The 13,228-nt window shown below is 35.1% G+C and overlaps 1 protein-coding gene and 1 pseudogene across 1 annotated transcript; one reads left to right on the top strand and one right to left on the bottom strand.

The window, feature by feature from the left end:
- Nucleotides 1-287: 287 nt before the first annotated feature.
- LOC143609618 (uncharacterized) lies at nt 288-4,846 on the top strand. Its single transcript, XM_077084325.1, has 2 exons — nt 288-423; nt 1,567-4,846. Exons 1-2 carry the CDS (start codon nt 288-290, stop codon nt 4,836-4,838), a joined length of 3,408 nt encoding a protein of 1,135 aa, XP_076940440.1. The 3' UTR covers nt 4,839-4,846.
- Nucleotides 4,847-9,628: 4,782 nt separating this feature from the next.
- On the bottom strand, nt 9,629-11,562 carry LOC143609612 (uncharacterized; annotated as a pseudogene).
- Nucleotides 11,563-13,228: the final 1,666 nt, after the last annotated feature.

Here is a 13,228-nt window from a genome sequence, read left to right as displayed (position 1 = left end):
ATCGTTTCGAACGAAAATTTAGATCAATCAACTCGTATCTCCTTTTCGGTTAAAAGCTCTAAAATCCTTTTTAATAAGGGGCCAACGTTTTCTAATCTGAATCCGCTGATGATGATAAAATAAATAAAGATTATTATCGGCACAAACCAAACATAAAATCCCACGAACTCCTTATGTGAAAACAAACTTTTATCTTCACAAACATAAGGCAAGTAAAAACAATAATAATCAATTTCTTCTCAAGAATCACACTCACATGTTGAACTCAACAGCAAGAAACCCCAATAATGTTAAACCCTTCAAAAATCTTCAAGAAATTAATAACCTTTAGGCACTTCTCCCACATGGGCTTCCTCAAAAATTCAAAATTGGCGCTCAAAGATGGTAATCCAAGCAAATCTTTGATGGAGAACAAAAACCCAGGTAAATCTTTAATCTTTATTTGATTAATTATCTCAGTTGTTCATGGGTTTTTGTAATTAGGTGAAATAACAAAAACCCTGGTAAAATCTTTAATTTTTTTTTCTTTTTGTTGATTAATTAGCTCAATTGTGTATGGGTTTTATGTAATTTGGTAAAACAACAAAAACCCTGGTTAAATCTTTAATTTTTATTTTTGGTTGATTAGTTAAACTGTTTATGGGTTTTTGTCATTGGGTAAAATAACAAAAACCCTGGTAAAATTTTTAATTTTATTTTTATTATTTTGGGTTGATATTATCTCAATTTGTTTATGGGTTTTATGTAGTTAGGTGAAACAACAAAAACCCTGGTAAAATCTTTATTTTTTTTTGTTTTTTATTTAATTAATTATCTCAACTGTTCATGGGTTTTGTTAAGGGTGTGCAAAGTCGGTAAGGTTAGGTTATGGGGGCTTAACCATAACCGAATGGTCGGTTAACCATAGGTCAGTTGACTGTTGGTTATGGGTCGGTTTCGGTTAATTGTCCAATGTATTTATTTCTTTGTTTTGGTTGAAATCGGTTTGGTTATGGTGTTCCAAGCTCAATTATGAAGTTTTGAAGTTAAAATAAGCCGGTTTCAAGCTACATTATGGTGTTCCAAGTTATGTTATAGATCGTTGCAACATAAATTTTAATGTTCAAAGGTTTGGATAAGTCGGTTAGTGGATTGAAATGTATGCATAAAACTATAAATTTTGGAAAAACATAAACATACAAGGTTTAGTTCGGTTATGTTAAAGGCGGTTAACGGATACACACAATAGCCGTAACCATAACCAAATGGCCGGTTAATCATATTCACTTAACCATAACCAGCGGTTTTGTTCGGTTATGTTTTATTTCGGTTACCGGTTCGGTTTTTGCTCACCCCACTTTTTGTAACTGGCTAAAACAACAAAAACCCTGGTAAAATCTTAGGTTCTTTTTTTTAAAAAATGTATTTTGGTTGATTGATTATCTCAATTGTTTACAAGTTTCAGTAATTGGGTAAAATAACAAAAACCCTGGTAGAGCCTTTAATTTAAAAAAAAATAAAAATTTGGGTTGATTAATTAATAATAATCTGTATTGTTTATGAGTTTTTGTAATTATGTAAAATTAGGTTTGGAACTGGAGAACAGTATATATGCAATCATGACAATTAGCAGATGGGAATCTTTAAATCAAATGAATTACAAAAGGGTTTCACTGAGGCAAGTTCATGGAAGGCTGGCTTTAAAGTTTCTCAATTGGGTAATCAAGCAACCGCCTTTTCAAGAATTGAAAAACTTTACTTACATTTCCTGTATAACCGTTCATATATTAGTGAAATCAAGAATGCATACCTCTGCAAAATCGATTTTAACCCGGTTATCCGACATGGGTATGGACCCAAACACCATTTTCTCGGTTTTAATGGACACTTACCCTCTTTGCAACTCGAATCCCGCGGTTTTTGACCTTTTGATTCGGGTTTACTTGCAAGAATCTTTGGTTCAAAATGGTTTGGAGATTTTTCGTTTGATGGCGATTCGAGGGTTTAAACCGTCTATTTACACTTGCAACATGATTTTATCTGCAATTGGAAAAGATAATCATAATCATGATCGCACAACATCTTGGTTGTTTTTTAAAGAAATGGTTTCGTTGAACATATGCCCGAATGTTGCTACTTTTAATATACTTATAAACATTCTTTGCGTTAACGGGAATGTTACAAAAGCTCGGCATCTTGTTAAGAAAATGGAAGAAAGCGGTTGTGTCCCGAATTCGGTTACCTATAACACTTTGCTTAATTGGTATTTCAAAAAGGGAAGATACAAGGCGGCTTTAGAGTTGATTGATCACATGTGTTGTAAAGGTCTTGAAGCGGATGTATGCACATATAATATGTTTATAGATAATTTATGTCAAAATAATAAGACTGCAAAAGGTTACTTGTTGTTGAAGAAAATGAGAAAAAAGATGCTTTCGCCAAATGAGGTTAGTTATAATACTCTCATAAAAGGGTTTGTTAAAGAAGGGAAAATGAGTGTTGCGGTTTATGTTTTTAACGAAATGTTGAAATTTAGGGTTTTGCCGAATGTTATAACGTATAATTCATTGATCGATGGATATTGTCGAGAGAATAGTTTTAAAGAAGCTATGGAGCTTTTGAATGAAATGGAAGAAAATGGATTAAAACCTAATGAAGTTAGTTATGGTGTTATTTTGAATGGATTATGTAAGATTGGAGAGTTGGATTTGGCTTATAGGTTTTTAGAAAGTATGAGAATGAACGGGATTCGTGTTGACCATATTTCGTATACAATGTTGGCCAAAGGGTTTATCAAAAGCGGAAGATTTAGAGAAAGCGTGCAAGTTCTTGATAAATTGATCGAAAATGGCCACGATGCTGATGTCATCACGTATGCGGTACTCATAAACGGATTTTGTAAAGAAGGGAAGTTTAAAACCGCAAAGGAGTTGATGAGTAAAATGTATAGATCGGGTGTGACACCGAACAAAGTGATGTATTCAACATTGGTTAATGATTATTGCAACCATAGAATGGTAAATGAAGCTTTGCAGGTTTACAAGATTATGAGTTTTAGCGGAGTTGACCTGGATCTTTTCGTGTGTAATAAGTTAGTTGACTCGCTTTGTAAAAGTCAAAGAGTGGAAGAGGCGGCGGAGTTCATGAAGCACATGGGTAGAATTGGTATTTCACCTAATACCTTAACTTTCAACTTCATTATTGATGGTTATGTACGCGTAGGAGACGGATTAAAAGCATACGACTGTTTCGAAGAAATGGTCAAACTTGGTCAACACCCTAGTTCTCGTACGTATGGCAGTTTACTAAAAGCACTTTTCCATGATGGGAATTTTGACGAGGCGAGAAAATTCTTAAACAAAATCCGATCTATTCCATACGCGTTAGACGTTGTTCCGTACAATATGTTAATGGCGGAAGCTTGTAAATCAGGTAATTTACAAGTTGCTATTTTCTTGTTGAAAGACATGGTCCATAACAACGTGATTCCCAATAGTTATACATATACATGTCTACTTGCTAGTTTGTGTAAGAAGGGTAAAATGGTCATTTCTATTCTTCTTTCTGAAAATTGGATGCAAAAAGGTGTTCTTTTGCTGAATATGATAACTTACACGAGCTTAATTCACGGTCTTTTTCGAGCGGGTCAACCAAAGACCGCTGCTTTTTACCACCAAAAGATGATGTCAGCAGGCTTGTCGGTTGATACGGTTTTACACAATGTACTGATGGATGGTTATTCAAGGATGGGGAACATGTCTATGGTTTATAGTTTATATTCTAAGATGAAAGGTGGAATTTTGACACCTAATTTGGCGACATATAATATTCTCTTACACGGGTACTCAAAACAAGGCGATATATCAAGATGCTTTAGAGTATATAGTGCCATTTTGAGAAACGGTTTTGTTCCCGATAAAAGGACGTGTCACGCGTTAATTTATGGAATTTGTAACACGGGTATGCTCGATTTTGCTTCCAAAATGTTTAAAAATATGATCTTGAAATGTATGCTTCCTGATAAGTACACGTTCGATATGATTATCTTGAAATGCAGTGAAAGACGAAAGATTGCGAAGGCTTTTGAATTTTTGGATATTATGAACGTGCTAAGCTTTTTTCCCGATCAAGATACGTTTAATGTTATTCTTAAAGGAATCAAAGAAACGTATGGTTGCAAGCCGTCTAATCTTTTTCTCATTGAGATACTGGAAAATGGTTTTATTCCTAGTGAAAAACGAGTTGTTCGGTTGATTACTGATATGTGTAAAAAGGGAGACGTTAAGGGGGCGTCTAAGCTTAAAAATGATGTTAAGTCGTTTGGTGTGATATCAAGTGATGTAGCCGAGAGTGCTATGGTTCGTGGGCTTGCGAAAAGAGGAAAACTTGAAGAAGCAATTTTGGTTCTTGATTGTATGCTTAGATCGAAGATGGTTCCAACAACCGGTACTTTTACTACTTTAATTCATTCTTTATGCAAAAAACACGAGTTTGAAGAGGCGTTGAAGCTAAAACACATTATGCAAATCCATAATGTAAGAGTTGATGTTGTGACTTATAATGTTTTAATAACTGGTTTTTGTGAAAATGGTGACTTGGTTGAAGCATTGAAGCTGTATAAGGAGATGAAGAAAAGCGGCATTTGTCCCATGGTCAACACGTTTTGCGTTATAATAGAGTCTTTCTGCAATAAAAATGATTTCCCAGATGGAGAAATGATTTTAAATGATTTATGTGAAAGGGGTTTGTTATCCGAAGGCGAGGTCACTCAAGATATGGCGTATAGTTTTATCGTTGCCTTGAAGAAATTGAACGTTTTAAAGCACAAAAGAAACAGAACCGGTTTCAGAAACAGTTGACCAGGTCAACGGGCAAAATATTGTGATCACTTGATATTCTGGTTCTGCATATTATAGGTCATTGTGGTTTTGCTCGTGCTCCTCGACAAAACATGTGAAGATGTGGTCATAAAAGAAGGCAACATAACTCGAAGACGACAGCCAGAAGAATCCCCGGGTATGAAAACATAATTCCCAAAAACTGTTTATCACAAAAATAAATACTCTTATACTTAGGGCTGTAAACGAACCGAACCGAACCGAATTGAACCGAACTGAATGAGGTCTTGTTCATGTTCACCCGCTAAAGCTTTTATCGGACAAACGGACGGTTCACGAACACCTACTGAACGAAATTTCTTGTTCGTGTTTGTTCGTTAAGGAAATGAATAGTTCGTGAACGGTTCACGGGCACAAACAAACGAACACAAATGCACACAATGTTTTATTTGATTTGCCTACCGAGAAAGGTCAGTGTCAAAGGTTTGGCCCGGCTACCAAGTTTGTGTTGGTGTTTTTTTATCATTCATATTCATATGTTAATTACATATATTTTGGGCCACAAAAAACCCCTTAAAAAATATTTAAAAAAAATATAAAACGTAAAAATAGAAAAGTAAAAAAACCAATTTTTTTTATTTTTAATCCCAGTTTCATTTAAAAAAACGTAATTATACACATATGTATATTTTAATTTAATCTCCATTTATATAATGTACACATATGTACATTATCGTTTATCTTAATTGTACATATGTGTATAAAGAATAACATGTATAAAATTAAAAAATAAGTATTATACATATATCTATAATTTTGCTAAACCGATATTTTTTTTATGAAACCGGGATGAAAGATAATTTTTTTTTTTTTTTACTTTTTTTATTTTCGCGTTTTTTTTGTTTTATAATTATTTTTATTTTTCTTTAACAAAGTTTTTTCTTGTCCAAAATGGTTCTCACATGATCCCAATCATATATATATATATATGCGTGGGTGTGTGTTTCAGTTATTAATTTTGTTTAAATCTTTATGATAAGATTAGAAAAGTCATATAAAAACCTTTAAATGAAAAACATAAACAAACGAACCTTAATGAACACAAACAGACGACATTCACTATTAAACGAATGAACATAAACGAACCTTCCGCCAAACTTTCGGTACGTTTACAGCACTACTCATACTAACCGCTTTTAATGCCTTAACAGACAAGGATACTTCAAACAAGAAAATGAAGTCCCAAAAGATGCAATTAAAAATGGATGCACAAACCTTTTAACAATATCTTGGGAAAAATTGTCAATGAACAACCCGAGAAACTGATCCTAAGCGCCAATCGTCTTGCCGCTGAGTGAGGCTGATTTACCTCTCACGTGATGGCCCTGGGACGGTTTGCGTGTTTGGAACAACACGTTTTGGAACAATGAAAGGAAGGACATTTTATGGCAAAGACAGGCAAGAAACAAACATATGTAACCATGTTAAGGAAAATATTTTATTTTTTATAAAGAACAATGAATGTTTATGTTAATCTTTTGGTCTATAGTGAAAGATGTTACATGTTAAAACACTCAACTTTGAACACTTTATTTTGTAATGAAATGTTGATACAAAGTATAATGTAAGTAAATGCCGTCGCCAAACTTTGACGCTTAATTTACTAGCTGCATATCTCAATCATCTCAGTTTGATTGATACGGGTTTCGCTTGATAATCCGCTGAACCTATTTCTTAGAAATAAATATAAAAGTTTCTAGCAAAACCTCTACACATTCCAAACAGATACAAAGGGTATGTTTGGCAAAAGTAGCTGGAAGCTGAAAGCTGGTAGCTAGAAGCTGGTAGCTGTAGCTTTTTAGATATATTTAGGTGTTTGCAAAGTAGCTGGAGCTTTTTAGATATATTTAGGTATTTGGCACAGTAGCTGGAGCTTTTAATAAAATTAATTGGGTGCCAGCGCGGTGCGGCGGAGTGCGCGCGCAACTTGAGATCAACCCATAATCAGTGTTAGTACGTGATTCACTTGATATTAGTGCACGCATAACCTGAATGCAGACGTCTACTTCGTGCAAAGACAGCAAGCGTGTAATCGTGGCGAAAATCAAGAAACAAAACTAAAATATACAGTAATTTCAAATAGATAGTTTTTTAAAACAACCTCTTTTGATTTGAAACCCTTTCCGACCCGACACCGTTTTTAATCTGAAACATGTTCTGGCCTGACCCCTTTTGACCCAAAACCGTACCGACACGAACTAAACTAAATTAACCCTTTTTTATCGACTCGTTCCGACCCTAATTTGGTTTTACACATAACCCGAGCTCTTCTGACTCGACTTGTTGCCAATCGTAACCGGTAAAGAAGTATATCAATATCATACTCAAATTAAAGAGAATAAAATGCTCTTTTTTATGATGTAATGTGTTTAAAAAAATATTAACGTGTAAAAAAGTTATGGACTTTTAAAGAGTCATGGGGTAGTTAGTTTTAAATAAGGGTAAAATATGTAACTATTATATAAATTAACAAAACTTGATGAAAGTTCAAATACTAAAATTGTAAATTCAATTGTAAAAACTTATAGCTTTTTCTCAAATGCTAGTAGTATTAGCATTTAGAAAAAGAGCTTTTTCTCCTAATAAAAAAGCTTCAAGCCCATTGAAAGAAACAAAGCTTTTTGTTAGGTAGGAGCTTTTTCTTAAAAGCTTGAAACCCCTAAAAGCTTCTTGCCAAACACACCCAAAATATAGAAATACACGTACCGAAATTCAGTGGTGGAACGAGGACCGGGAATTTTTGTGAAAATTTATAGTATGACATCATATATATCATTGTTAAATTTACATCAATATAGTTTGTGTATGAAATATGACACAAAATAATATGTAGTGTTTTTTACAAATATGAGCGCCTCTACTTTAATCTTCAACTTCTAAAATCTTCACCCAGATTTTATCTTTTATGCGCGCCCTGTATCAACATAAAATAAGCATTTAACTTTGAATTCGTGTTTAAACTGCAACAAAGATTACAACTATGCGATAGTCGATAGTGGTCGGGCCGCAAGTGTGAGCCCATTTCGATTTTTTTTTTTTAAAAAGTACAATTCTTTTTTAAAGAAATTATGGTTTGCAAAAAACATAGACACTAACAAATTAGCAGTTGAGGGATTTACCTTCAAATATCAGAAAAGATTTAGACTTTTATAGATTAAGCAACGACCCGTTGCACATTGCCTCATTTTATCTTCAAATATCCATAAAACTGTTTCCTGCATAAAAAGTTCTTACATTTATCCCAATAATCAATTCTAATACTTCAAATATTTTTTGCAGTTTTTTATAATGTGAAAAAATATAGGATTTTTTGATAAATGGATCCACTTTTTCATGACTTACCAGCTTCCAAATTCAGACTGAATTTTAACTTTAAGCATTTTTCTCTATTCAGTCAATATCCGTGCGGTTATCTGTCCTCATGTGAAACATCGGATAAAATATCGGTGCCGATAATATTGGTGCCGATAATATCAGTGATTTGACCGATATTTCACCGATATTCGCGATATCTGTTTTAAGTCTTAATTTTCAACTTTTAGTGTTTAATATTAGTGTTTTGAGTCTTAATCAGTTCATACTTGCTAGTTGCTATAATTGTTAAACAGCTATATATATAAATTCTGCATGACATTAAAATTACCGATATCCCACACCGATAACTGATACTGACTAATATCAGATATTTTTCTGCGTGCGTTAACTACTTAGTGTTTTTTATGTATAGTAATATTTTTTATGAACAAAATAATTGTCAGTTTTGAAGTTAGACATAACTTTTTTAAAAATTTAAAGGCAAGATTTTTTTGACAGATCTAATTTTTATTACTATTTTAAATCTTGGCTTTTAATTGTCAAAAAAAGTGAAATTTCATGCAAAGAATCATACCATTTTGTGAGAAAATGTGTTGAAACTGGTGTCTGACCTCGAAAGTCAACAATCTGGCAAACGAAACACAAAGATTAGTATTTCCAGCAAACGGTTAAAAGGAGCTCAGAGTGTATACCCTTTTAAAAAAATATGAAATATAACTTTGTAATCATATTGGACACACTAATTATTTAGTAAATGCAAAAACTTTTACAAAGAAAGATGTTTTGGATCGATCCAACCCACCAGACCCTTACGAAAATGAATCCCATTTTGACCCAAAACCGTTTGACTCGTAACCTACCCAACCCATCTTACTTATTTCACTACCTTTAGTCAAACAAGTCAACCCAGGCCGTTTCTAGGGGTGCAAATGAGCCGAGCTACTCGAGCTAGGATCGATAAAAAGCTCGAAACGAGCCAAGCTTTTTCGAGCCCGAGCCTCAAATAAAGCTCGTTTAGTTATCGAGCCCGAGCTTGAGTCTTGTATGCGAAGCTCGTTTAGGCTCGTTGAGCCTTACCAAGCCTTGTGCATTATTAAGTTTTACCTCTTTTGGACTTCCATGTATTAAAGTTTACACTTCACAGCGGAGCTTGAGCCGATATTTGGCTTGTTTAAGGTATTAAACAAGCTCGATCCGATTTGAGGCTCATTTAAGGTTTTTCTCAAAATACATAAAAATAAAAAAAAATGTAAATAAATAAATTAATAAACGAGTCGAGCCCGAACCAAGCTTTAAAAAACAATTCATGAGCCGAGCTCGAGCTTTAGAAAAAGAGCTCGAAACGAGCCGAGCTCAAAATACCCGTTACCCAACCCGCCCATGAATAAACTCGTACCTTTTTCAGATTTTCAAGAAAACTATCAAACAGGTTTCTTTTGCAGTCATTATATGTTAATCCATCATCCAAGATTTTAGATGAACAGTCGAGATCGTCTAAACATAATCCTTTAAACCAACCATGTTTACGCTCGATTCATTATCCAACTTCTACTCTCCAAACTAAATTTCCTCGACAAATCAACCACCAAAAAATCTTTCTTTTGATTCCTAGCAGCCCGCATAAGAACATCATAACTTCTTGAATCAGGCCACAATCCATACATCTTCAAATTATTAAAAACCGACAGCCCGCTTCAACTTCACCGTTCTTGCAAAGACAAACCATAAGCACATTAACCGTCACTACAGAGGGGCGCGGGCCGTCAACAACCATATGCTCAAAAACCTTTAAACAATCACTAACATTTCCCACATTACCAAAATACTGCATTAAACAAGTAAAACCAACAACATTCAACTTAACCCCTTCATGCTCCATTAAGTCGACGACCTTTTGAACCGTTAAAGAATCACCGAGTTTACACGCTTTAGATAATATCGTGTTGAAAGACACCAAATCGGGCCCCTTTTCGGGCCAATCAACCCACTCGAAAAACTCCATGGCTGCATCCAACGTCTTCTCCTCACAAAAACATTTCAAGATCGTGTTACACGTAATATTATTCGGCTCGATTCCGTCTTGTATCATACTTCTAACCAAACTAATAACTCATCCGGTTCACGCGCATAACACAAACAATGTAAGTACACATTATAAACCGCAGCATCGATACTAACACCACTTGAAACAATATCCCGAATACGATTAAGTGCAGTTTCCAAACTACCCTTCTTGACTAAACCCGATAAAGCAGTAGCCGTATAACGATCCGGTGGAATACCCTTTTCGTATAAAGTTTCATAAAGATTGCAAAGCTGATCAACCATATTTTCTGGAGAAAGTGCGCGAATAATTATGTTGTATGTAACAATATCCGGAACACATCCCTTTTTTTCCATTTCTCCTAGCAAACTTAATGACTCTTTTACCCTTCCATTGTCACACAAACTTTTAATGATTGTTGTGTATGTTCTAACATTCGGGTAACAACCCGAATCCGCTTCCATTATCTTTAAACACCGAAAAGCATCACGAAACAATCCTTTTGCACTAAAACCATGAACGAGCGCCGTGTATGAACATACATTATGTACAAGACCTATTTTTGTCACAAAACAAAATAAGCCTAACGCCTCTGTAACTCGATCCGATTTACATAAACCCCACAATATCGGATTATAAAAATACGAGCTTTGAAAGTAATCAAAACACCCTTTTCCCAAAAGCTTAAAAAACACTAGCCACGCGTCTTTAACCATCTCGTGCTGACTCAACCGGTTAACCAACAATATCGCTTTCGGTTCAGTCGGGACGTAACCAAATTCCAACATTAGTTCCAACACACCGATTGCATCTCCCAACTCCACCGAATCCACCGAATCCAAAACATCCCTTAAACAACGTCGACAAAACATGAAACGACGGGACGAACCCGTACTTACGCATACTTAAAACAACCCAAAATGCAACCTTTACCTCCCCTACAATATTCAACCCCTTCAAAAGGGTATTAAAAGTCGGCAAATTCGGTTGTAACCCAAGTCTTATCATTCCCATCTGCAACGCGAAAATCCCATTTAGCCCGACATTTAACCCGACATTATTCGACTTCAAGTAACAGTTCAACATGGCATTATAGTCATATATAGTTGGCTTATCAGGGATACTATCACTCATAAAATGCATATACTGTAAAGACTGGTTAATATCACCAGATGAAGCTGAATTCTGCATACCGGTTCTTAATTCGATATAATCCGGTGCCGCATCGAGTGATCGAAGACCGGGTGATGAAGCAAATGGTAATAATTGATGTAAAAATTTGAGCTTTATGCAAAATCTTTTCAGTGGGACTGAAAACAGAGTCATTGAACCATTCTTGAAAAATTGGATTGAAAATTGAAATGGGTATTGATCCGGGTGCAGTAATTAGATGAATCAGAGCATGAATTGAAATGGGTTTGAGTTGATTTGGTGTTTATGGTGGATTAGGGGTTGAATTGATAAACCCTAATCAAGAAATAGTTCGGCAAAAACCCTAAACCCCTGGAGAATAATATCATTAGGATATTTTATTATTTAAAAAAAAACCATTTTAAACCCCTTCAACTTAATATATTCGATTTTTAAACTTCTTGATGGTTCTAAATTCTAATAATTTATGATATATTATGTTATTATACGAATAATCATCTTTATTTTTTTAAAACGTCTTAGGTGTATTTAGGCTACTGCACCTTTCAAATTTGCAAAGTCCTGATGTCCCACTCTGGCGGCTAGACTATGTTGTTTTAACCGGGCTCACACTGGCTTCAGAGTTTGGCTTGGACGTTCCTCCAGTAAACCATACCGCCGACTGTCACTTGACAGTCATTGTGCCACCACAAGAGCATAACTCTCCGACGTAACACACAGGGAGACGAAAACCCGGGGAGCTCATTTTTAAATATTTTTATCATAATTATATATATAATAAGTATTATTATAATATATATGTATACACACACATTAAATAAAGGTTTTTAGGTAGGGACAAACGAGGCGAATCGAGCCTGTGCTCGGCTAAGGTCAAGTTTGGTTTATTTTGATTTTCGGGAGCTTAGTCCAACCCAACATTATGATAAACTATTGTGTTTCATTTAGCACTTAGTCCAACCCAACGTTAAACTTACCATTACGACTACAAAACCATAACGACGTAGAGATAATGGAATTGAGTAAATTATCTTTATTACCTTCTTGATGCCCTACTATTTCTTTGTTGCGAGCTCAAGATAGGCCACAAAGTCATGAAAATAATAGATTCGATCACAATTCTCTCATGTTTACCTTTAACTTTTATAATTTGTTACGTTAATTGTATTTAATGTTCAATTATATATCCATATTTAATAGGAAAAATTAGCTGGTAAAGGATGTGAAGCGTATAGAATTTGAAATTAAACGGTAGAAACGGACATGCAACGGGTCGATAGAGATATAGATACACCAGTCGATCAAACTGTTCGGTGGTCTAACACGCGTTTAGGATACAGAAATCATCACCAAAACTTGTTATTATATTTAAAAAGAGGTCGCGATACAGTGTATTGCCCGCTAAAATGAGTTGTTTATAAAAAAAGTGTTTATATATGTACTATTAAATAAATAAAGCTTTCCTCTAGCCACGTGTCATTCATTTAGCCCACCCTCACTCATCCATTCTAGCCTATGTCCACAATCCATTTAGAAACCATTAACCCGGCCCGATTCTAGTTGTTACCACCAGATCTTTCAAACAAACCCTAATTCATCCTTCATGTCCTCATCACTGGTGTAATGAGGCTGTAGAATGCCTTCATCTCCGTTCGTCTCCTCTCCTGTGTTGCAGCCGCACCCACACCCGCCACCGCCATCGCCACCCCCGTTTTCTCACCGGATTCCACTTCTCCGGTGTTGCAGCACCCGCCACCACCACCACACCAGCCACCGCCACCGCCGGTATGCTATAGTTTTTGCTTTCTGATTTGATTCGTTGTTCTTTAACTATTAATAT

The sequence above is a fragment of the Bidens hawaiensis genome, unplaced genomic scaffold, assembly GCF_021521415.1.
Source record: "Bidens hawaiensis isolate Kalapana, Puna unplaced genomic scaffold, B.hawaiensis_p1.1 tig00006677_1, whole genome shotgun sequence".
Classification (NCBI taxonomy): Eukaryota; Viridiplantae; Streptophyta; class Magnoliopsida; order Asterales; family Asteraceae; genus Bidens; species Bidens hawaiensis.
The sequence above is the reverse complement of the archived record's forward strand: the minus strand, read 5'-3'. Positions and strand labels throughout refer to the sequence as shown.